The following is a 26,492-nucleotide window of genomic DNA, read 5'->3' on the forward strand; positions in this document are numbered from 1 at the left end:
GTTTTATTTAGTATCAAATGATTGCTTGTCAAATACAGACATGAACATTTAAGGATAAAATTATGAATATTTCTTCCACTTTGGACACTTTGATTAGTGTTACTTTTCTAATAAGGAGACAAAAGTATTAGTGAAGAGCAGGCATTTGAGACAATTATGAAAAAATATATCAAGAATTCAAATTAAAGTAAAAATAAATAGGCCTATTAGCTAATAAATATAGTATAGTCAGAATTAGAAAAGTGTTTTTTAAGAGAGTTTATTTTCTTTGAGTTCTGCAGAATAATTTATCGGTTTGTAAAGATCCGTGTTGGTTTAGTGCGACCATTTTCCTCTCCCAGGGGCTAATATATTAGTTATATTTGTTTTTTACTATGTTAATGAACCATAGGAAGGCTACGAAGCAACGTCAGCATAAGATCATTAATATTCATAAGCGAAGCTTCATCATAGGCGCGTTACGGCGCAATGGCAAGCACGCCCTAATTAATATTCATGAGCCGAGCGGTAGCAGCAGGACCCGGTGTGAGGCGCTGCTGTCGGCGAGAGCTCAGATGCCTTCACAGACCTCAGCAGAGACTTCTGAACAGCTCTTACACTGACATTACTACTGGATCCATCTGACTGGAGAGGTAAGGTCATTCTTACGGGTTTCCTTACAAAGTATGACCATGTTTACTGCGAGTTAAGGTATTAAAGTGAGTTTTACAGAAAGTTGTTTCTGGAGATTTTTCAGTATGATGTTTAATATTTTTGCGTAGTTTTGAAAAATTGGTTTCCATTGGCCATGTCTGTTTTATTCACTTTACAATTAATGACACTGATTGGAAATGTAGCTGTTGTGGTGTAAACAGTAATGTAAGCGCAGGCCAGTAGAGGGCGATAGCGAGTTTACAGTTATTATAATTCTGGATGATTAATATTACCTGTTAATGATTTACAAACAGTCTGCCTTTGTTTTGTTTATGCATAATGGACATTGTATCATGCATATATATTGTACATCAGAATTCTTAATGATTCAGCTTTTGAAGTATGTAGGTTGTTTTAGGATGGGTTTTTTCATGCAGTGGATGGACACTGTAGTCTTATCAGTATGTCTTGTCAGGAACAGACATTTTCATCCTGCCGGCATGAGCAAGTTTAAGACAGGAGTTTTGGTAATGCAGAGGTTCAGCACTTAGAAAAACTGCTATATGAAACTGCATTTTCTCATGCATCTGGACAGACCACCCTCATATTTTCATTAATAACAGCATAACCTCTGGCCTTGTCATAATTACCTCTGCACGTGATTTCTCTCCTGGCTCTCTTCAGCACTTTGTGAAATTATATGTTAAAGTGCATTCCATCAGAATGCTTGACTTGAGGAGCATATTTTGCTTTCTTTTTGTGTTTACTATTAAATCAGGAATTTATGGCTGGACATATTTGAATCATTTTTTTAAAATAGCAAGCAAGTAGATTTTAGTTAGCATTACAGGCTTTCAAGAGTTTATTACACAGTTTGTATATGCCCATTCAGTATTTATTGTCTGTTTTGCATAATGCATATGTTTATTAAGTCAGTTCTCAATTATAATGGTCTCGTGATCAAATCAGGTCTCATGAAGCAAAAAAAGACACAAATGAGATCATTGTTGATATACGGTAAGAATATACAGCTATAAATTATAATTGGGATTGTCATATTGAGATCGATGACTTTGCAGACTTTGGTGTCTTGGTGAATTTGGGCATAGTTTGAGACATTGTTAAGATCTCTTCTGAAAAGCTAATGGAGACACGTCTGATGTTACCGGGGTGTTTTTCTCAGACACCAGGACATCTCCCTTTTCTCATTTAATCTCTGTGTTGAAGAAACAACTGAAGCCATAAACAGATTTGCGATTTCTCTCTTTCTGATGAACAAAGCACATGATCTCTTAAAGTGTATGTCAAACTTACAGACGATGCTTTTCATATGCTAATCCGCAGTCGTGGTTTAAAATGAATATGTCTCTGTCTCATTGGCACTAATCGGCTGTAATCTGGGTTAGTACAGGGGTTACTGGATAAAGAAATACCCCAGTTACCATATATTCCCCAATGGCCACGAGCACCGTTTCAGCAGTTATCAAACATTTAAAGGTGCATTTTAAAAGTCTGTTACATGAATTATTGCTGCGGCAAGAACAAAATCATTAATATTTAATGTAGGGGTGAATGAACAGAACTGACCCAATAGTCATGCTGTCGAACGATGACAACAAACCTAAATCCACCCGCTTAAAAATATCCTTATAGATGTTTAAAGTTACATTTATTAATTATAAACTAATGCATTTAAAGGTATGTTTACATTAAATATTATATTTTACATGCATATTAACCCTCACATTTACATGGTCTTTTTGTGCAAATATTCAAATCCATAAAATTTTTAATTAAACATTCTGTTTCACTGGAAAATATGTTACATAATGGAAATAAAATAGGTAGTAAAATTAGTATTGTAATCGTAATACGGTTGCTAGTGCACTTCTTTTGAAATTTTAGGTGGTTGCTATATTACTAAGCAATAATTCACCCAAAAAATTAACTCAACTCATATTTACTTCATCAGATTTAGAGAAATTTAGCATCACATCATTTACTCACCAATAGATCCTCTGCAGTGTATGGGTGATAAAACATCATAATAATCCAAAAGTAATCCACACGACTCCATCAATTTACATCTTGTGAAGAGAAAAGATGCAAGTTTATGAGAAACAAATCCATCATTAAGACTTTTTAACTTTAAACTGTCACATTTGGCCAAAATATGAGTCCATAGGCTAATCTATAATACTGCGTTCTCCAGTGAAAAAGTCCATCCCCTCTTGTCCTTTCACATCTAAATCCACCCGCATTTTTGTTATATTAATATAGTTTTTGCTTGTAAATGCTGCTTTATCTGCATATTTCGCTCCTGATTCAGATAAATACTTTTTCACTGGAGAAAGCAATATTATTGATCGAGGACTTGTAACTGTTTGAAGTGATGATTAAAATGTTATTTTAAACTTGCGTGGATTATTGTGATGTTTTTATCAGCTCTCATTCTGACGGCACCCATTCACTGCAGAGGAGCCATTGCTGAGCAAGTGATGTAATGCTACATTTCTCCAAATCTGTTCCGATGAAGAAACAAACTTCGAGTGTGAGGACATTTTCAGCAAGTTTTCCTTTTTGGTTAAACTATTCCTTTAACAGAACAACTCATGAAACTAAGTTTTGGTCTATAAGAACCATTAAATTTAAAAGTTTACTCAAAACGATGTGGTGCTGTCAGAAAGTGACTCTATGGCCCTAGTAGAGTCTCAGCGATTCTGACAGGTCACCATTGAAATGTGATACCAAAGTAGAGACTTCCCTCTGTCAGCTCAATTAGTCGCCTCGACATGACCCTTCAACCCCATTCTGTCAGCCCTCGCTCTCTGTTTCTCTCATATCTAGCATCGGTAAGTCACTAGAGTGGAGACAGAGTGCAATTTGAGAAACGCAAACCTTGCAGAGTTAGACAAGGACACGGTGGAAAACTTGCTCTCTGACAGTGTTTGTAACCTCAAGGTTCTTTCAGAGAGCCGTTCGAACTCAGTGTCTTGATTTAAATCATCATTCAATAGCTGCTGGTCCGTTAGCTGGCCTAGACATCCTTATTTCACGAGAAACCTGTCAGAAATGCCCTGAGCTGGGTGCTCAAGACACAAGACTTGAGGAAAAACGTGGAGTCTTTCCTTGAAGTTGATGTTTGCTCTTATATATTTATGTTAACATTATACACTACAGTTCAAAGGGTTGGGTTCGGGATATTTGTAATGTTTCTCTTGTAGCATGAAGTTTCAGCATCATTCATGTGTCCTACAGTCATACATCTGATAAATGTAAAGTTCTTTAGGCATGAATGAAAAATGTCTGGGGAAGCTGCTTCATCAGAAACATAGTTGGTGATATTTTCCTGGTAATATGTTTGGTAAAATTGGACTTTTGGGGCTGTCAAGCTTTAAATATGACAAAAGCACAATGTAGAATCAGCTTAAATTTCTGTCTTTTTTTCACACGGAGCTATAGAAAGGCTACTGAAGAAGTCAGAATATAGGAATAAGTCTTTTATGTTATTTTGTTATTATGTTATTTTTGCCTTTGTTGGCACAAGACAATATAATTTTTGTTGTGGACATGATCATTTTTCAAAATTGTTTTACTATGCATTAAAACATACCAAGGTAATTAATATGCTACATATGCATATGGAGAATTATGGATGAATGCTCTGGTAAATATTCATTTAGAACAATGTAGGGATTATGCATGGACTCAAAATAGAATAAAAGATGTGCTCAGGGGAATCAGAACGTATTATTTATTAAATTGTTCAGGTGTGCAATTATCAAGAAATTTGAGTATACGAAAAGAAACAGCTGGAGTGCACTTATTTGGACAAACCTGACTGAAATTGTTTTTCACATGATATTATGACATGACATTTTTACTTAAAAGCTTATGCTTGAAATCAGTTTTGTAGACATATAAATTGTGCCACATATCAAATTGTTTACAAAAATAAAATTGGATGAATTGGACCATATTTGTGAGTTTGAATAGAATTATGTCTGCATTGAACATTTATTTGTGTCTGTGCGTGTGTGTAACATTCTAGCAGGTATTTTTTATAATTAATGTTAAGTGCATGATTGGGTCTAAGTGAAGCTGCCACAGTAAAGGTCAAGTTCGCTGCTGCTTTGAGGTCATGTTAATTCAGTCAGTGAAAATAGAACCAAATTAGACCCTGCTCCTCATAGAAATGGTCATTTTTGTTGATTACAATGGAAATAATTGCAGTAATTCCAACATTTAGTGAGATTTATGCTTAAAACAACTGAAAATGTCTGCCTAGAACAAGGCGAAATGTGAAGATTTGATTTAAAAAGCAAGACTTAGTGGCTGTCGAGCTCTAAAATGAGGAAAGGATAAATGAGTGCATTAGTGTGGGATGTAAACCTTCATAAAATAAACATAACTTTTGTACTGTTAGTAATATTTCAAGATGAACACTTACTGGACTGAAGCAACTGAAGTTTACTTGATTATCCATGCATCTATCTATCTATCTATCTATCTATCTATCTATCTATCTATCTATCTATCTATCTATCTATCTATCTATCTATCTATCTATCTATCTATCTATCTATCTATCTATCTATCTATCTATTTAAATTTTTAATTTTACTTTATCAGTGCCTAGTCACACGTTTTTAATGACTTTATCATTATTAAATATGGAAAATAGTAATGTTGAATGAATAGATGGTGTATAATCTGCCTTTTCTTGCTTGTGTTTCCTCCTCACCTGCCTGTCTTCCTTCCAACCAGAAACCTCATCTTAAACCTCAGCACTCTTTTACAGTAATCTAAACCACTAGTGGAGCGCTAAACCTCAGGTTAGACCGAAAACACATCAGCCTATACTAGCGCCACTGTTCTCCACTTCAGCCTGTGTCGCTTGTGGTCAGGAAGCGGAGAAAAGATAGATGAGGGAAAAACTGGGTGGAGACCCACACTTGTGATGAGGAACTGCGGGTTTTCCAGATCGGCTGCATCATGTTGGGATGGTGAATGGATGAATTGGGCTGGAGGAGCCGCGTCAGGGGCCGCTTGTGGAAGCTGATTGTAGTACAGCACAGAAGCTGTGCAGCGAGACCCGAGGGGCTGGAGGACAACACTGCCAAGCTTGTGTGAAATGGGTCAAGCTCAATGTTTTAAATATTAAAGCAAATATTGCTGTTCCCAAGGCCCGGCCGCACAGTGACGTGCTCTGTCAGGCACAAGAGAGTCATTGATGCTTCTGGCTGCAGTGGGGTGTGTTGTGTTTTAAGTGGGGTCTCTCACCCCTGGAGGGTCTGTGCACCTCCAGACTGGGTTAATCAAACAAGCAAGTCTTTTTAAGAGAAATGTGTTTTTATAAGACACGATAGCTATCTTTTTTCCTATCTGTTCATCCGTCTGGTTAGCGCAGAGGATTTAACACTACTGCTTGACAAACCTCTACTAATGGAAACTTAATAAGCATACTATACCTGGGGGTACCAGCTTGCTGCTTGCACTTTTCATATGAATGTATGTGACTCTTTAATATAAATTATATATGTTTTCCATAAAGTATTTTGTAAACATTTGTTTTTAAAGCTGTAAAGAGTTGTTATTGTTAACTTTAAAGTTACATTTTGGTTACTTAAAATAAGTGTTAAATGAAATAAAATCTAAAGAACTAAAAAAAAAAAAAAAAAAAAAAAATATATATATATATATATATAGTGTGTGTGTGTACATACACTACCGGTCAAAAATTTGGGATCAGTAAGATTTTCAATATTTTTTAAAGAACTTTTAAAAAGAAAACAAATTAATATTATTACGATGTAAAATAACATTTTTCTATTTTAATATACATTAAAATCTAATTTATTTCTGTCATGCAAAGCTGAATTTTCAGCATCATTACTCACATGATCCTTCAGAAATCATAATAATATACTGATATATTATCAGTGTTGAAACTGTTGTCCTGCTTAATATTTTTTTGGAACCTGTGATACTTTTTTTCAGGATTCTTTGATGAATTAAAAAGTTAAAAAGAAGAACATTTATTTAAAATAGAAATATTTTTTAACAATATATACTATCGTTCACTTTTATTCAGTGTGTTAAGTTGATAAGAAGTGATAGTAAAAATGTATATTGTTAGAAAAGATTTATATTTTGAATAAATGCTGTTCTTTTAACTTTTTATTCATCAAAAAATCCTGAAAAAGTACAGCAGTTTCCAAAAAAATAAAAAATCTGGCAGCACAACTGTTGCCAACATTAATAATTCTAATAATAAATCAGCACAATTAGAATGATTTCTGAAGGATCGTGTGACACTTTACACTTGAATGATGCTGAAAATTCAGCTTTGCATCAGAGGAATAAATTATGTTTCAAAGTATATTAAAATAGAAACCATTATTTTATATTATAATAACATTTTGCAATATTACTGGTTTTTTTGCTGAAATAATTGCAGCCTTGATGAGCATAAGAAACGTCTTTAAAAAATATAAAAAATCTTACTGATCCCAAACTTTTGATCGGTAGTGTGTGTGTATATATATATATATATATATATATATATATATATATGTATGTATATAACTTTTTTTTTTTTACTAAAACTAATAAAAATGACAAACTTTAGCTAAAATGAAAAAAGGAAATATAAAAATAAAATTCAAGATATTAATAAAATCAGTAATAGTATCTTGATAGATATAAATGAGAAGATATAATTCTTTTCTGTTTATAATATTTTTATTTTAGAGTATTATGGCTAATTATTTATGGGCGAGTTTGAACAAACCCCTAAATTTAAAACTTAACTCATCCTGAATGGATGGACACTTCAAATCATCCAACTTATGACCCATTCACACCAAGAACGGTAACTATAAAAGATGACTATAAACATTTTGAAAGTATGGTTGTATTAGGAATAGTGCGGTGTGGCCATTATTAACCTGAATGTTATGTGTTGCTTCCGGTGTCATTCCCTTCCAGTTATTTAAGCCACACAAAAACCAGTCCATTATGCTGCTTGATCATGCAAACTCGTTTGTTATCATATTTTAATTCATTATCATAATCATAAACACATGAGCAGCCACCTAGAAATATGCTAATAAGCATTCAAAACACCTTCTGGCAACCTGCGCAAACACCCTGGCATTATATTTGCGTGTGTTGTAGAGCTATAGGTTTAACTTACGGAAATCATCGACTGCTGTCAGAGTGTGAATTGCAGTGAAACGTACAACTCTGCGGTCGAGATTCACACTTTTGACGTCAGTGTTCCCAAGTTAATTCACAAGTTGTTTGACGTTGTGGTGTGATGAGTGAAGAAGCCACACAGATGAGTTATGGCATGTTTTCTAGCAATGCAAAATAAGTCTAAATGATTCTAGCAAAGGATTTCTTAAGCAATTAACATACTGTATATATGGCCTCATAATATTTACTTTTATGTGGAACAGAAAAGGGAATATTATTTTAGCTTCAGAAATACTAATGTAGTTTTTAGTAATATTCTGAAGTTGTTTTAGTTTTAAAAACATTTTCATAATATGTATATTTTAAAATTTAAGTTAGGTTAGTTTTAATAATTTTATTGTCATTATTTTTACAATTTTTTATTTTATTTACATATATAATATATATTATACATTTTATATATATATATAATTTTATATTAATATAATATTATATTATAACTAATATTTATTATTTATATTATATATTTTAATTAATTTTTATTTCAGTTTTAGTTTCAGTTATTTTAGTATATCAATGAGAAATTTCAGTTAACGTTTATTTTATTTTAAATAACACATTTTTAATGGGTTTAATTTTAGTTATGAGAAATTTCAGTTAATGTCAAATTTATTTTAAATAACACGTTTTTTAATGGGTTTAGTTTTAGTCTAATAACCCTGACAGAAGTTTGCAGTTTGACGTCATTGATGTCAAATCTTGCGTATCTTGTCCATGTAATATGTACAGTTCAGTCTGTTTTATATATAAATCTATTTCAGAAGGCACGAAATATAGGGCTCAAGTCATACAGACCGCTTCTGTGATACTTCTGGTGTTCTTTGTGGAGCTTGACAGATCACGGTGTGCTTTTGTTGCATGGATGTTATTCAGAGCATCTCCTTTAGGATTCAATGAAAGTCATATGGACTTTGAATGACATGAGATTTTCACTTTGGGTGAACTGTTTTTTTTTAAATAAGACGTGAATCATACTTCCAGGCAGTGACCTGTCAATAGTTGTGGACGAGGCCATTTTTTCCCCTTCCAGATGTGACGTAAAGTTTCCTATGTGCACAGTAAGTTTAGTGTGTGATTTCACAGGAAAACTCTGCATCTGTTTTCACAGGGGAGGAAAAACAGCGCTGCATTCATGACATCCAGATAGCCGGTCCCAAAAGTCGTAAGTTCGATCCCAGGTCGTGTGACCCATGAACTGTAGAGTTTCTGAGATCTCCAGTCATCACAGTGCTCTTGATTGAGGCACTTAACCCTGCTTTGTCCAGGAGGGGGACGGTCCCTATTAGCCTTTGAATGAATAGTCTCTGCACACCCGACGCTCTTGAGCTTTCTCTTCACCGCACGTTCACCTTCCCAGTCCACATTTGTCTCAATCCTACTGAAATTGGTTTAACATAACTCTTTCTGCTGGGGCGTCCCACTGTTTTGTCTGTTTTTGGAGCGTTGCAAAGGAAGATGAATGGCGCTCTCGCTGATGGCTTTAAAGGTTAAGAAAATGTCAGAACAGCAGAGCTATTAGTCTCCTGTGCTCAGACGGACCCTTGAAGGGGCCGTTGACTTCCTCCTGAGATGTGGGATATGATCTATGCGTGCGGGTAATTGCTGTCGTGGTTGTTGTGTCCGACAGGTCAGGCTGGGCCATGTGCTCTTGTCTCCCATCAGCCATCTGGATTCAGGACTGACATTTCATTCTGTCACTTAGTTGCTCTAAGTCATGCAGGAACATTGGTGCAGAGCTACAGCTAATGATTAAAGCTGGGTGCTGGCACAAATTTCATGATTCGATGTGATGAATTTCTAATGTAATGTAATGTAATGTTACATGACATATTGTTTACAAGCTGTTTTTTATTGATGTCAATAAAAAATTTAATTTCATAATAAAATTGCCAGAATTTCATATCAGAAGTATCAAGTTTAATATCAAAATTAACAAAACATAAAGCTTATTGTGATTTATTAAGCATTCTACTATAGAAGAGAATAGATTAAAATTGAGAAATTTGTATAACAATTTTAAATGATTCATCTGTTGGTTGAATGTCAATTTGGATTGGATTAAAATTTTGATTTTATTTTGAAAGTATTAAAAATGTCAATGTCTGGAAGTGCAAATGGGATGGAAGAGCTACAGCCGAGTGGAGAATATACATAATTAAATTATGCTTTTTAAGTTAATTATGTTATTTTTCCTAGTCCTCTCTCTGCCTTTTTCTCTTTCTTTCTGTTGAATTTAATTTGCTTTATCAATACTTTTGTGATGAGATCACTTGCTACTTTTTCTCCAGTGGGGGAATTCTTGTTCATTTCTCTTATCTTTTTCCTCTCTCCTCTGTCTCTTTCTCTCCGTCTCTGAGGAACCGTAGGCTGTGTAGTTACTGTATGAACATCTCTGAGTCTCAGGAGAGTTTTTCCTCTCTGGCAGAGCGCTCAAACCTGACTGAATCCCACCTGAGGCTTGAGGAAATCTCTAAATCATTCACTCTCACCTTCTGTTTTTGTTCTGCTCGTTCTCCAGAGGACGATTTTATTGCTCAGCAGTTTCACAGCTCAGGAGACTTAAGGGAATTCACAGTTATGTTTTCTTTACGTATCATCTTAATTTGTGATGTTTTTCTTTAGGGGAAATAAAAAGAGACATACAGTGTGATTATGGAGCTATAAAATGAATGCACTACAAAATCTGTATTTTGGTCTTGTCAAGATCATTTTTTGTTGGATTTATCAAATTTAGTGAGAAACGTATCTATATTTCTATAGTTTATGCCAGTGATTTCCACACTTTTTTTTTTGTTCCTCAAAAAGAAGATGGACTAAATTAACTGCTATGCTGTCTTGTGGACATCTTGTGATCGCAGCCATCAGACTGACCACAGAAGCTCAGAAATGAACCGACAGCACTGTGAGGTGCGCATAAAATGAGTTCAAATAACCCAAAATACATACCAAAAGACCTCTGTACTCTTGTCCCTGAAATACTGCGTGCTCAAACACTGAGCCTTTATATTTGACAGAAATAATCTTTTTATTTTTAATTTAGTTTGAGTTAGCTTTTCAAAAGTTTTACCTCGTTTCCCCATCTATTTCAATCCGGCTTTCTTTCACAAACACCCACATTCAGTGCCTGCAGAGAAGAATATGGCACATATCCAGCATACTGCTTGTGTTTATAAAGAATGATTGTGAAGAATTAAGTCAAATCAGTGAGAGAAATGGCGAGTGGGAACGAATAAAGTGTCTAAAAATGTGTGCTGAATTGAGATGATTACAGCATAAGTCATGTATTTCACAGTGAGATCATGTTGGCTAAATCTGTTTTGTGTTTCTTCATCCAGTGCTCCAGCATGACTTATGGTACTGGCATCTGTTCAGACATGACATGTTCATAGTGAACCCCTCGAGAGGGAACACACCCGTGAGAGGCGGAGCCAAGACTAATTAACACCAGACTACCTCGACGCTGAACGCTAACATACTGTACAAATCTTTTGTTTTACAACTTTCTTTTGTTTTTGTAGTATTCCTCTCCTTTCTGATTAAATAGTTGTTTCCAATGCAAACTCAGGCTGTCTATTCTATTCTATTCTATTCATGTGTTTTTGTTTGTTTCATATTTTCTTTCATATGAAACGTGAATTTCCATGCAGGTCCGGGCTGATTCATGCTGCTTAGTTTTGGTTTGGAAATGGTTGATGCTGGTTAGTATTGTTTTGGCACTAGTTCAGGCTGGTTTAGTGCTGGTTAGAACTGGCCTGATGCTTGTCTAACTGGTCCTAACCAGCCTAGCCATGTTGTTCACCGGCAAAACATGAAACTGTTAAACCATCATGGTTGGCTAAGATGCTTCGCTGATAGCAAAAAAGCTACAGGTTCTTGTTGGTAAACTATTGTTAGTGGTACTACTGGTTAGTGCTGGTCAAGCTGGAGGATGAGCAAAGCCATGCTGTTCAAAGTAAAACAGTATCACTGTAAAAAAAAAAGAAAGTTGAGCCAACTTAAAATTTTAAGGCAACCAGCTTCAGCAGATTTTTGAGTTTCTCAACTTGTTGTTTTAAGTTTATACAACAAAAAGTTGAGAATCTCCTACTAAAATAAGTTGAGAGAACTCAAAAATCTGCTGAAGCTGGTTGCCTTAAAATTTTAAGTTGGCTCAACTTTTTTTTTTTTTTTTTTTACAGTGTGGTCTTCTTCATCAATCTGGTTGACTTCCTGGTTAAATCAGTAAAGCAAATGGTTCTCGCTGGTTTAGCTGGCCAGTTAATGTGATTTTTTCTGGTTTGGAAGTTTGGTGACTGGTTTATGCTGGTTAGAGCTAATCTGGAGCTGGTTCATCCTATGCCAGAGTAGAACTAGTTTGGTGCTTGTTATGGCTAGTTAGTGCTGGTCAGGGGTTTTTTACTAGTTGGCCAGATATTGTGATTTTGGTGCTTGGTGGCTGATTCATTCTGGTTAAGGGTTAAGTAATACTAGTTTGGTGTTAGACTGTTAGTTATGGCTAGTTAGTGCTGGTCAAGCTTGTTGATTTTCGGGTTAAATCAGTAAAAGAGAGGGTTCTTGCTGGGTAAGCTGGTCAGCTAATGAGATTTTGGGGCTTGGTGGCTGGTTTATGCTGGTTAGTGCTAATCTCTAACTGGTTCATTCTGGATCAGAGTTAAGTAGTAGTGGTTTGGTGCTAGTTGCGGCTGGTTAGTGCTAGTCAAGCTGGTTGAATTTCTGGTTAAATACATAAAGCAAAAGGTTCTTGCTGGTTAAACTGGTCAGTTAATATGATTTTGCTGGTTTAGAAGTTTGGTGGTTGGTTTATGCTGGTTAGTTAGTGCCAATCTCGAGCTGGGTAATTGTGATTTAGCGTTAAGTAGTACTGGTTTGTTGCTCGTTTTCGATGGTTAGTGCTGGTCAAGCCGGAGGACAAGCAAAACCGTGCTGTCCCACAGCAAAAGAGCATAGTCAGAATATTACAGTTAAATCAGTAAAGGCTTTTACTGGTTTAGTTGGTCGGCCAATGTGATTTTGCAAGTTTGGTGGATTGTTTATGCTGGTTAGTGCTAATCTTGACTTGGTTTATTGTGGTTTAGAGTTAAGTTAGTACTGGTTTAGTGCTGATGATGGCTGTGGACAAGCAATGCCATGCTGTCCAACAGCAAAAATCATGGTCTTTCTGTTCAAGCTAGTCGACTCACTGGTTAAGTCAGTAAAGCAGAAGGTTCATGCTGGTTAAGCTGGTAAAAAATTGGTCTTGCTGACAAAGAAGTTTGAGCATGCCCATTATCTGTGTTTACAAAGCAAGATTGGACAATAATTATAGTGTTACACGATTAATGTATCACTATCAAGCCGTCTTTGTTTTGGTTGTATAGTACCATGTATTTTTAAGCTTTTATCTCAACTAAACTGACCACATTTTCCCTGGTGTAGTCGAGAGATCTTTTGACTCTTAGCAAACCTTGTTAAGTTGTGAATCTAGCACAACTCTTGCATTTATTCCCTCAGTCACCTCAGAGAATAAATGAATGAATAACTAATTTCAGACTGCTGAATTAAGCGACTCAGTTGAAGCCACAAATGAATGGATGAATGAGTGAGGGAATTGATTGATATCAAGAGAAAGTCGTACAAAAGTTGAACTTGAAATCAACCGCCCCGTTGCGTATTGTGTTTTTGTGTGCGACGGGGGCCTGGAGATGGAGGGAACCGGAATAATGACAGAGGGGACTAAACATGTTTCTTAATCTCTTTTCACCTATTCTCACTGTGAAATGTCAAATTTGAATTGATTGAAAGGAAAATTACAGCTGTATTATGGGATGTCGTGGGGGGAGGGGTGCTGTTGCCACAGAAACTAGATCCCTGCTTCTCAAAGTGCTGTTCTCAGCTAATGAGTAAGCAAAGGTCTCATGTTGAATATACAGTGGCCCCAAGAAGTATTTGGACACTTAAAAATGCCTGAAAAATAACAAAATATCAACCCAAATGGCATTTATTTTAAAGAAAAAAGTATACTTATTAAGAAGAACGTTTCATAGACATATTGTCAAGTTTTAAGTGATAAATCAGTGGAGCTTAGTCAGGGTAGATGCATCTGTAATTTGACATTAACGGAAATGTGAAGGATGTCCAATTGGTTATATTGTTTTGAGGTTTCAGGTCATGTTAAGGAATATTTTTAGTGTTTTATTGACTCAATCAACACTAAATTTCCCAACAGTACAACTCATTGAACAGGCTTGACAGCCATGTTTTATAGTCACGGTACCTATTTAAGATTGACATATTAAGGCTGGCCAATTATATATATTCACAAAATATTCAAAGTGATTTTGCTGGCCATAATGCGGGATTGTGAATATTGTAATGACTGACGGGTTATTTGACTGTGTTGTTAAACCTGTTTCACTCGTTTAAACTTTTGCCAGTAGCAAAAATGGCATTGCCGTAATTTTTTTTAACCATTTCAAACTGTCAATTTCAGTAAAGTGATATAATGCAGATTAACTATTAAATCAGTTTATGTCATAAATGTTCACTGGAGTGCATTGCATTCTTCTTTTCAAAGGAAATACAAATTCAGGTTTGCGTCACAGGAATAAATTACATTTTAACATATAATCGAACAGAAAACAGCTATTTTAAATTGTAATAATATTTCCGAATTTTACTGTTTTTACTGTATTCTTAATCAAATAAAAGCAGCCTTGGTGAGCAGAAGCGACTTTTTCAAAGTCGTAAAAAAAATCTGACCCCAAACTTTTGAACGGTATATATTGCAATATTAATTAGAATTCATGTTAATTAAGACAAAAATGACACATGTGAAATGTGAGTGAATCTTTTTGATCTATGAATGCCATCTGTGGTTACTTCGCTTTTTTGCTTAATGTTTTTGGTGATTTTAGTGGATTTATAAAGAAAAAGCATAGAGAAGAGAAAAGATACAGCAGTGTTACAGCACAGATGATACTTGTGTCCTTATTTTAGGCATAGCATCAGTGTTGAAATACTGGAGCTGCTGTACGCATCTGAGGTGCACCAGCCTCAGTTTGGGAACAATTAGAGGAATTTTAACCCTTTCGTTCCCTGCATGAGCTCGTCACACATGCCACACACACACACACACACATACGTTCTCGTGCACCGTCGTCGTGCCCCCAGCAACCTCCCTTCATTGAGAAAGTTAACAGTTTGTTTTTCACAGGGCTGAATGCTCCACTGCACACATTACTGAAGCCCCTTCATCTCCCCCTTTCCTCAGGACGCAGTCCGTCCGCGAGAGGCTGACTAAAATTATTTCTCTCTCTCCCTCTCTGTCTGTAAGGATTGCATTAAACAGATCTGAAGTCTATCGGATGCGCTCCTCTGGAATGAGCCCTTGCTGACACCTTCCTCCTGGTGAGTACACTCTTTCTGTCCATCCGTGGACAAAACTATCCACTTCCTGTGAGTCTTTTCATCTTGTTGCACTGTGCTTTCCTTCTTTTTGTCCTGAGAGCAATTTTGCCCACATGTCTTCCCTCCCCTCGTGTCCATCCCGTATCTTTTCCAATTTCGTCCTCTCTCTTCACGCTCCATCCCATCTTCCCTCTCTCTCTCCGTCCCCTCCCTCTCTCCGTGTTTTTGTTGAGGTATGCTGATAAGCAGTTTGGCCGTCATCTCCAGACCTCCCCCATTGTGTGTCCAATTTTCTTTGTTCTCTCAGCCTGTGGCGCTGGCCTCTCTGTGTGTGTGTGTGTGTGACTGACCACTTCAAGTGTGTCTGTGTTTGTCTGAATAGACGGAGCTACTATGCAAGAATTTAGCCATATTGTCCAAAGTGTTGCAGCATTTTGATTGTTTTTGTGTCTGTCTTTTTCTCAGTTCAGTTCAGTTTCAGTTCACTTAACCTGTTTTTTTTTTTTTTTTGTCATTGGAGTTAATCTTGTCATTTCTGGCTGTTTATTCTTTATATTTCACACAACTTGAGAAATTAGTCTTTGTTGTCATGACAGTTCATTTTGTTGTTCTGTTCTATCTTTATTCCGTTTCTCTCTCAACTCTTAAAGAGTTCTCTTAACTCTTAAAATAGCATTTGAATCTAGTGTGTACTGTAGAATGTGGATCGCGAAGACCTAATATATATAAAGGTTTGGGGTCAGTATTGTTTTTGAAAGAATTAAATTACATAGATCAAAAATGACAGTTATAATGATACAAAAGATTTTTATTTCAAATAAATGCTATTATTTTCAACTTTCCATTTATCAAAGAATCTTGAAAAATAAAATGTATCACAGTTTCCACAAAAATATGAAGCAGCCACAGCATTAATAATCAAAAATGTTTCTTGAGCAGCAAATCAGCATATTAGAATGATTTCTGAAGGATCATGTGACACTGAAGACTGGAGTAATCATGCTGAAAATTCAGCTTTACATCACAGGAATAAATTACATTTTACTATATATTTAAATAGAAAGCTTTTATTTTAAATTGTAATAATATAATTGTAATAATATTTCACAGTATTACTTTTTTCCATATGTTTCTTTACATGAATTTAAACTCATAAAAAAAGTATTAATTTTTCAGCATTTATTAATTTTTTTGGTTAATGATAATTTATAAATGATTTTGTATTGTTTATTAATTATTTTAATGTTAAACTATATGGCATGTATTGTTAAAAATGTAACTGTTAGTATATGTAGAAATTAACCATGCTCATTAAATGCTGTAAAAGTAATGTTCATTGATGGATAAAACCCACTATTGCATTAACTAACATGAATTAATGTACAGAAAAAGAAAGTCTGAAAGAAACTTATTTTTGGTTTTGAAAAGTCTGTATTTCATAACAGAATTAATTGCAAACAGAAAACCTAAACAACCACGATAATGAAAATTCATGGATCTGCAACTTTGAGTCTACGTAAGTGCATGTGGTCCTTTATTCAGTGCCAGCCGTCGATGTGCAACGGTTCATAAACATATATGCAAATTTACAGCTGTGTGTTTCGTATCAAGCTCATAACTTTAATTTAAACACTCTTTTCTCTTTTATATCTGCTTGAATATATTAAATTATTAATACTCTGCTAAGACAGATGCTTCTGTCACAAACCTGATGTTGTCAGTGACACAAAGAGAAAGAGAGATGGACAGAGAAAGGGAGAATGAGAGAATGAGTGAAACGTGAATGGCGTGAGGATGGACACAATAAAAGGCTGGTCTTGTTGCCGTGCTGTTTAAGATTCTGCATGTCGGGTCCGTGGTCAGGGCTGAGTGAAAGTGCTCAGCTTTGGCGGATGACCACGTGCTCGCTCAGAGCGCCCGTAAAGCTCAACAGACTTCATTCACGTGCTAAAGAGCCTCTGCTTTGACAGATAGTTGGCCGGTCGCACAGAGAAGGCTTTCACGCAGAGACAGTGAAGGAGTGGAAGGTTTAGGGGAAAAAATAGCAAACAAGGATGCATCTGAAAAGGCAAAGACTTTCAGAGATACAACAAATATCCGTGGAACTCACTGTACATCTATCTCAGGACGCTCAGGTTGGCGGCAGAGGTTACTGGCCCGTCTTAGTGCCCTAACTAGGGTAGTGCATGGACCTCCAGCTGCGTGAATGGGAATACAGTTAATTCGGGGTTTCTTTTAGGGGATAAAGGTTTCGGTTGTGTGACCCCTTTCAGCATTTAAAGGAATGTTGGGGATTGAGGCTGGCCAGGCTTATATTGGGCAAAAACGTTCACTGTTCTTCTATCTGGTATTTTTGTCAGTGAGTCTAGCTGTGAGAATTAGCTTGAATTACATGCACTCTGCAAATGATCAAGTTGAGTGCATCTACAAGACAGAAGGTCTTCATCCTGTGCACATTTGAAAGCAATTTCTTGTTTTCTGTCATGTTGACGATGCTTTACATGAGTAATCACAGACTACGGACTTCATTCATGAAATGCACACAGAACGAATTTCTCTGTAAATCGCTCGTAAAGCATTCTTTGGAAATTGTTGCGCTGAAAGGAATGTGGCAATTTATGTGAGGATGGTTTTACAGATGATGCATGCAGAAAATTGTGCTTGCATTTCATGAATGAGGCTGTAGATGCATCGATTAGAAAAACAACATGCCAACAAACAACATGGTCTTACAGTCATTTTAAAACAGCCGGTTTTGAGGCTCTTCAGATGATAAATCATACACATATTTACTCCCACAATATTATTGGTTGTATTTGTGCACGCACCTCATGCAATTTGCAAAAACAATCCTAAATAAGTATTTGTTTTTCCTGTATTTTTAAACAAATGAAAGCAGCCTTATAGTGATAAGAGACCTAATTCAAAAACATTAATAAATCTTTTAAATCTTAAAAAAAAAATCCTGATGTTTATGTATAGTATGTGTGTGTGTGTGTGTGTATATATATATATATATATATATATATATAAGTATGTGTGTGTGTGTGTGTGTGTATATATATATATATATATATATATATATATATATATATATATATATACACACACACACACACACACACTTTAGTAGTTTGTAGTAATTTTATTTTTACTGCATGTATTATTCTTGGTTAATGATAATTTATATATGATTCTTTATGGTTTATAAATATAATTTATACATTTATCACTTCATATTTATTAATTGACTAATGTTAACATATACAACATTTATTGGTAGAAAAATGCTGTAAAAGTAATGTTCATTGTTGGCCAATGTTAGGCTAATTCAAATGCATGCATTCTGCAAATGAAATATGTGACCCTGAATAAATAAGCTTTCCATTGATGTATGGTTTGTTAAGATCGGACAATATTTGGCCGAGATACAACTATTTGAAAATCTGAAATCTGAGGGTGCAAAAAAATCAAAATATTGAGAAAATCACATTTAAATTTGTCCAAATGAAGTCCTTAGCAATGCATATTACTAATCAAAATTAATGTTTTGATATGTTTACGGTAAGAAATTATCTTCATGTAAAAAATATCTTATACTTAATATCCTAATGAATTTTAGCATAAAATAAAAATCGATAATTTTGACCCTTATTTTTGGCTATTGCTACAAAAATTCCCCAGCATCTTAAGACTGGTTTTGTGGTCCAGGGTCACATTTGACGATTTACATTACGATTTACAACAGGGTCTTGCAATGCTTTTAAAAAAGCACGTTTTGAGGCTCTTCAGATGATATATAATACAGAGACGTTTTCTCCCCAATATTATTTGCTGTAACTGTGCTCATATCTCGTGATATTTGCTACAACAATTCCTAAACAGCTATTTGTCTCTTGCTTCATGTTGTCTGGTAGCTTAAGATTTTAGTGATTCTTTTTAATGAAAGAGTATGAAACCAAAAAAGATTATTTGATTTATTACTCACAATAAGACTCGAAATGTGCATTAGAAAGTCTCTTGAAGAAAAGTAAAAAAAAATGTGTGTATGCATTGAAAGAATGAAGTATGCATTGCATTGTGTTGTGTTTTAGGGTTCAAGGAGATGCCTGTAAATTTACCAGTTAAACAAAATTGCCAGCAGTATCAGATTTGTTTTTTCTTACAGTTCAAATGAGTTCAATTTTGACTTTAAATTAAAGTTACCTAAAGTAGGGGCAGAAGTTATTATAATTAATGAAGGATTATGAAGATAAATATTTTTTCTTTGAAATAATGTGTACTAATGAATCACTCGCAGTGCAGGAATGCATATTAAACAGGCTCCATTTGATTTCATATGGACTTTAACTTAACAACTAGACTTTCTTGCTCAAGGTTCTTCTATAACATCTGGATGGCTCCAGCTGTCTGGACTTTCCTGAGTTCATCTTGAAATGCTTCCTGCAATCCCAGCTGCTCATTATCACTTCTCTTGTCTTTCTTTATGACTTCCCTCCCTCTCGCTCTTTCCCTGATGGAGGGCAATTGAAGATGTATAGAGTCCATAAAGGCCCTGTCTCAGCGTGCTGATGCTGCAGCGGTTGTAAAGCGGTGAGAGCATCTACAGTGGATTAGCATTAATTCTTCTGTTTATTCCAGACTGCTTACACTGGTCAGTCACGGGTTGGTTGTCTTTCAGTAATGTGCTTGAGGAAAGCTGTGATCAAGATCTGACTTCTGGCAGAATTTTCCTTCAACGCCCTTCATATTTGCTCTCTCTCACTCATTGACCTTGTTACACGTGAAACTTAATATCCAAGGAATTCAGTTGTTTATACATTGCATAATCTAAGAGTGTTGAAGGAATGTTCCGGTTTGAATACAACTTCTATCGACAGCATCTGTGGTCTGCTTTTGATTACCGCAACATTTGCAACTCGTCCCTAAGTTTGTAGAAACGAATGTTGTGTATACTTTACATCACTTACAGAGGAAGTCTGGGGCAAGGCAGGGTTTCAAAACAGAAATGTGAAAACAAGTATTTTCCATTTCCATTTTTGGTTGCACAAACAGTTAGTCTTGTTGCTATACTTTAGAAACAATCTGTATTTTACATTTTTTGTTCAGTTTTCGTTCCTTTACACAAATTGAGAGAAATCAAGATTATTTTCTATGGTAATTAACAACATGCTGTCAGTAGATTTTAAGTTTTATCGACAGTAATTTAGTCTTTTAAACACACACAAACACCTTAGCTGTCATTTTGGGCTCACTTTGTCTTGTGAAACTGCTTTAGAGTAAACCATGGGCGTCCAGGGCAGGAACTCCAGTGCAGTTTGTAACGCCACATAAAGGCCTTCAAATCTCTCTGTCTGGATTAGACTGGACTGATGAGACGACAGCGGAGAGCTGCTGGACACCAAACACCTCCTGCCCTCGGAGTCACAACCTTTACACAGACACAGCGCAGGGCTTCTCTTAGTGCTTTATAGCTTTGGTGTGAGAGAGAAAGTGGTTTAGTCATTTTGGTCTCTCACCAGGTATTAAAGAGATATTTTGGTGCAGAACCTGCATGTAGGAGAACAGAAGTGAGAGGAGAGAAATTGAGGTGGAAAGCCTGCATGGGAGATGATACGTTTTATTATATGAGACAGTATCTGAATCGGATACTGTCTTTTTCAGTAAATGTAAAGAAAGAGATTTTAAATTGTTCAATACATTTTTTTGGACAGCTGAAAATAATGTAATAGAAAGCTATATGTGAAGTTCCTTTTAGCTGTGGTATTTACCATTAGGGTCAGTAAGATTTTTAATGTTTTATCGACTTTTATTGACCACCAAAAATACAGTAAAAATAAATAATATTGTGAAATATTATTACTATTTAAAACAACAGTTTTCTATTTATATATATATTATACTGTTATTTATTTCTGGGACACAAAGCTGAATTTTCAGCATCATTACTCCAGTCTTCAGTGTCACATGATTCAGAAATCATTCTAATATACTGATTTGCTGCTTAAGAAACATTATTATTAAAACAGTTTAAACAGTAAACATAAAAAAATGTGAAACAGTAGTGCTGAAAAAAGATTTTTCTGATGAATAGTGAAAGGTAGATGAAAAGATGAAATAGATGAAAAGTTCACCAGAAAATCTTTTGGAAGAGTTTTAAATGTCTTTACTGTCACTTTTGAGTTTAATACCAATTTTAATACATCCTTGCTGAATAAAAGTATTAATTTCTTTAAAAAAAAATCTTATCAGACAGACAGAACCCTAAGCAGAAGTGAATCCACATTTAGGATTTTTTTTTAATTATTGTTACAGCAAAAGGGCAGACTGTTTAATTCTGATAATCTCATAATCAAGCATTATGTTATGACTGGGATATATTTACACTTTGGAAAGTCTCTATTATATAACTCCACATAAAGGCCTTAGATGATAATCTCATGCTCTCATAAATCACCGATTATTTTGGTGGATTTACTTTGCAAGTGCAAAAAACAAACTGCCTCTAAACCAGGCATCAACACATAAGCATTTGAGAGGAGTCTGAATAACTGAAGTTGCCTTGTGAATTACCCATAAACATCCTTGGAAATCTTGAGTAACTGTAGCACACATTGTTTGAATTGTTCACTCATTGAATTGTTCACTCACTCATTCTAATCTAGTTAGAAGAGCTGTCAGCTCGTTATTAACCTGTACTGACCTCGAGGATATCTGTGTGTGATTGTGTGCATTTGTGCCTGTCAGCCATCTTTGACCTTATTTATTCATCCTGTTCTTTCATATCTCCTCTATTAACCCAAAAGGAATCATCCCAGACGGGCCGTCAGTGGCCCACCTAGTCTGCTCATTGTCTGATCCTGGCCTCCCCTCCGGTGCATTTGACACTGCCATCATTGGCTTTCATGGTTCTCCATCTCTCTCTCCGTCATCCCTCCATCTCTATGGCCTCTGATGAGTCTGAGAAGGTGGGCATGAATAGACTGAATGTGGGAGTGCTGAGGGTATTAAGGGGATTTGGGGGATTGAGGGTCTTTTGCTATTGAGGTGCATTAGACATGGTCGGCGATGAAGTGTCTGCCGCACAGCGTCACGCTCCCGGAGCCAAGAATAAGAGCAACAGTACGCATGCGGAGCCCGCTGCCAGAGAATTCCACTGAAAACGCGATGCTTTTCCAAAGAATTCAAATACGCACCATTCATACAATTCTACACATCTCCCTCCCCTTGCTGTGACTTTTTCCTTATTAACTGGATTTTGAGAGTATAATATAAATATATGAAGCTGAAGAGTGCAATTTCGGCTCCAATGGTAGTGTCATTAAGTACAGTTTTCATTTTTGTAAACACTCCCCCTGTCTGCTATTGGTGAGACACACTGATAGCCCCGCCCCCAAGTCATGACATTGGTTTAGCCAGTGTTGTCATTTAGGATGGGAAGTTTATATTGTTTTGGGGTTAAATCAACTTATAGGTATTTCTGTATATTAAACTGGTACAGTGGGAAAAAAATATTTGATCCCCTGCTGATTTTATTTCACTCATTAAAATGCAAATCAATTTATAACGTTTTTTAAATGCGTTTTTCTGGATTTTTGTGTTGTTATTCTGTCTCTCACTGTTCAAATAAACCTACCATTAAAATTATAGACAGATCATTTCTTTGTCAGAGGGCCAACGTAAAAAATCAGCAGGGGATCAAATAATTGTTTCCTCACTGTATATGAAAAAGTGTTTTAACCCTCACACATCAGCTTATTAAATACCATGAAAAATCAAATGTAAATGTTTTTGATATATTGATATTAGTTTCTGCTAAAATGAAACTTCCAGCTCAAAATGTTCCCAATTTGTTTTTATTTTGAATATGTAGGTATTAATATGTTGTTTGGACAGGGTATCATTTATTTTCTTTTTAATAAAATAATAGTTTTGAATAAAAGCTGTTTGAATTTTTAAATAAAAAAAAAATTAAATTATGCTTTCAGCTCAGTGTTATTTTAATATAATTTATTTGCTATGATAATTTTTAAAAATATTTTGAATAAGCTTTTATTTGTACTTTTTTTGTGCTTTTATCATTTTTATTATTTTCTTTTTAAGTTTGTATTGACTTTTTTTCAGTTTTAGTAATTGTAGTACTTACACTTATTTCAGGTAGTTTCCAAGGCAACTTCATTTAAAATGTATATTTTATTTAAATTCCTGACAATTATTTGCACGTATCACTTGTTGAAAAATTAATATTGTAACATTCAGTATGGCGATTATTGAAATGCCAAAAGGCCAATAGTTATTTTGATAGGGGCATAAGCTGTTATTTATAATCTGAGTGGACTGACTTGTTTTAAAGGGACTTTGTTATTAAAGTATATGAGTATTTCCATTTGATACTATCATATGGTATCAAGTTTAAGTGAATCAGTACAAAAATGTGAAAAGGAGGGCCTAGTTACAGATGCAGGACATCAGACCACCTCTCTACAGAGTGGCCGGTGTTTGGTGTGTTTGTGTTTGCGTAAAACCAAGACAGATGCTGCAGTGGTTTCTCTATGATGACGCGTGTCAGGAAGTATATGTTTAAGTGTGATTGAGCATGTGTTTGTGTTTACTCGAGGACTAACTGGGAGGTTTGTATTGAAGTAAAGCTGTGTGTATGTATATATACTGAGCTTATGTAAGATCTCAGATGTGTGTTTAGACGTTGGGTTTACCTGAGCCTCATGCGCTGTCAAACACCTAATGGAAAATGAACTGGGTGAGCCGTTTGAAGCTTAAGGGAGGTCATTACAGAGACCCATTGATTTCCATGACAGGCTGAAAATATATCAAAATCCCTTCTTCAACTTATAATTAAACTTTTAATGATCTGCTGGGTCATCGTCCACAGGCTGACAATTACAGCAAAATCAATGTTATGTTTTAGAATAACATTATGTTGAACCGCTGTGGGTCTTGGAAGAGGTCCAGTCGTTTACTCTGATGAGAGATGGAGGTTAGAAATAGCAAGACTTACACCATCTAACACAGCAGGAGAAGATGAAGCCATGCTGTCCGCTCGCCTGTCTGTTTATCTATCCCTCTAACTCACTTGTTGTCTGGCTGTCCATCTGTTTTCTTTCTGTTCTTGGTTTATTTTGTTGATTTGTCAGTCTATTATCTGTATTTTCATCATTAACAATTCCAAACCGTTTTACTTTTACAGTTTTACTCTAAATTGTTTTCTCATACGATTACAATGAGGGTCTGAAGCTTTCAGAAAGCCCGTATTCCAAGTCTTTTTTTACTTTTATAACCTTTTCATTCTTTGATTCCAGAAGTATTTTTTCCCATTGGGATTTAAAAAAAATAGTTATAAGCCATGAACTAAAGCAGCCAGCTATGAGGTGAATCACAACATGACAAACTTTTATTAGAAGCAAAAAAGTATTTGAAAATCAAGCAAAAAGACAAGACTGATGGCTTTAAGGGAAAGAACTACAATCCCATGAATGACATAATCAAATGAAAATTAACGGGTAAATGTAAAACTATTAAATTAAAGTTGTTGATCATGTCTAAATAAGCAATATATTTTAAATGCATTGCAAAATATGCACATGCAAAAAAAAAGTATTTTGAGTGTGTAGGGAGACTTATGTCATTGGTGGCATTCCCTGCAAGCTCTTTTGTCACAATTTGGTTGCTGTAACTCTGTTTGTTGAAATTTTCTTCACAGCATCATGGGTATTGTAATTTTTCACTACAACTGCAGCTGTCAAACTTGATTGCTTAAAAAATAAGTTGAAATAATGTGAGCTGTTGACTTCAACAAAAGTATAAACCATCGATTAACAACCTTGTAGCTCACAACAGGTCTGTCTTTAAAGGTTTAAAAGTTATCATTAAAATAATTTTCCCTAAAACGAATCCGAAGAACCCGAATGTTGCTCTTTTCTTCACAGGACTCTGTCATCGTTCCTGAGTACAGGAGTGGTTGTTGCAGTAATCATGACAACATTGCCGTTCTGGGTCGGACCGCTGTCCTTCGCTGGACTTGTCATCTTCCTCCTCCTCTCTCTGCCTCTCGTCACGTCACAGACGCCATCACTCCCAGCGACCTCTGACCCCGAGTCTGTGCCCTCTCTGCCTGAAGAGTGCCGGAGAAAAATGCACCCCGTTACCTCCTACACAGGTGGGTGTAAAATACCGCTCTCTCCTGCCCTTTCCATCCTCGCATTTGAAGCCAAAGGTTAAAACGATAAGTCTTTGAATCATTTTTTTCCTGAGCATCTCAGTAATATTGGTCGAGCTAGTAGAAACTGCGTCTGAGTCTTAGCCAAACGTCCACATTGCAGCTAAATCAGAAGAGACCATTTAACTGAAACCAGAGACTGGATAAAAACGGTCAGATCTATGGGGGAAATCACATTGCTCATTATGATGGCTATAACTTTCAGTTACAAGAGCCTTTTTGAAAAGACATCACTTGCGTTTTATTATTAAATGTGCATTAGCTAGACCATACTTATTCAGCAGGGATGCATTAAATTAGTGACAGTACAGACATTTATAATGTTACAAAATATTTCCATTTTGCTTTCTGTTCATCAGAGAATCCTGGAAAAAAATGTAAAAACGTATCAGCGTTTTCACAAAAATGTGAAGCAGCACGACTGATAACAAAAAGAAATATTAGCAGCAAATCTGCATATTTGAATGATTTCTGAAGGATTATGTGACACTGAAGACTGGAGTAATGATGCTGAATTCAGCTTTGATAACAGGAATAAATTACATTTTACGGTATATTCAAATAGAAAACAGTTATTTGAAATTGTAATAATATTACACAATAGTTTTTATTATATTTTTGATCAAATAATGCAGCCTTGTTGAGCAGAAGACGCTTCTTTTAAAAACATTTTTAAAAATCTTACAGACTTTTAAACAGTAGTGTAGCATGATTAGGGGTAAAGAAGTTAATTACACCATTTTTGTCAGATATTATTGTTTCTGTGATACGTTATTGAAACATAACATTGACAAACCTTGGATAGATGGCCACCAAGTGAACCAACTTGCGTTACAGGGACTTTGCTGACATGTAAAGCAACAAACCAACTCCATTTGTTGCACTTTGACACATGAAATTGCCTAAAGCCAGTCATTCAGATTAGAGCTGTCTGTTTTGAGGAAACTTTTGCCATTTTTATGTGCAGTATGCATCAGCC

At 35.5% G+C, this 26,492-nt stretch overlaps 1 protein-coding gene across 1 annotated transcript in view; it reads left to right on the forward strand.

The window, feature by feature from the left end:
• The first annotated feature begins 538 nt into the window (after positions 1-538).
• Positions 539-26,492, forward strand: part of LOC306878788 (semaphorin-5B-like) — a 52,231-nt gene continuing 26,277 nt past the window's right edge. Inside the window, exons 1-3 of the mRNA XM_079431315.1 lie at positions 539-632; positions 15,206-15,279; positions 25,224-25,453. Coding sequence (XP_079287441.1) covers positions 25,270-25,453 — 184 coding nt within the window. The 5' untranslated portion in view covers positions 539-632; positions 15,206-15,279; positions 25,224-25,269. The remainder of the gene's footprint in view (positions 633-15,205; positions 15,280-25,223; positions 25,454-26,492) is intronic.

Source organism: Barbus barbus (assembly GCF_936440315.1).
Source record: "Barbus barbus genome assembly, chromosome: 13".
Lineage (NCBI taxonomy): Eukaryota > Metazoa > Chordata > Actinopteri > Cypriniformes > Cyprinidae > Barbus > Barbus barbus.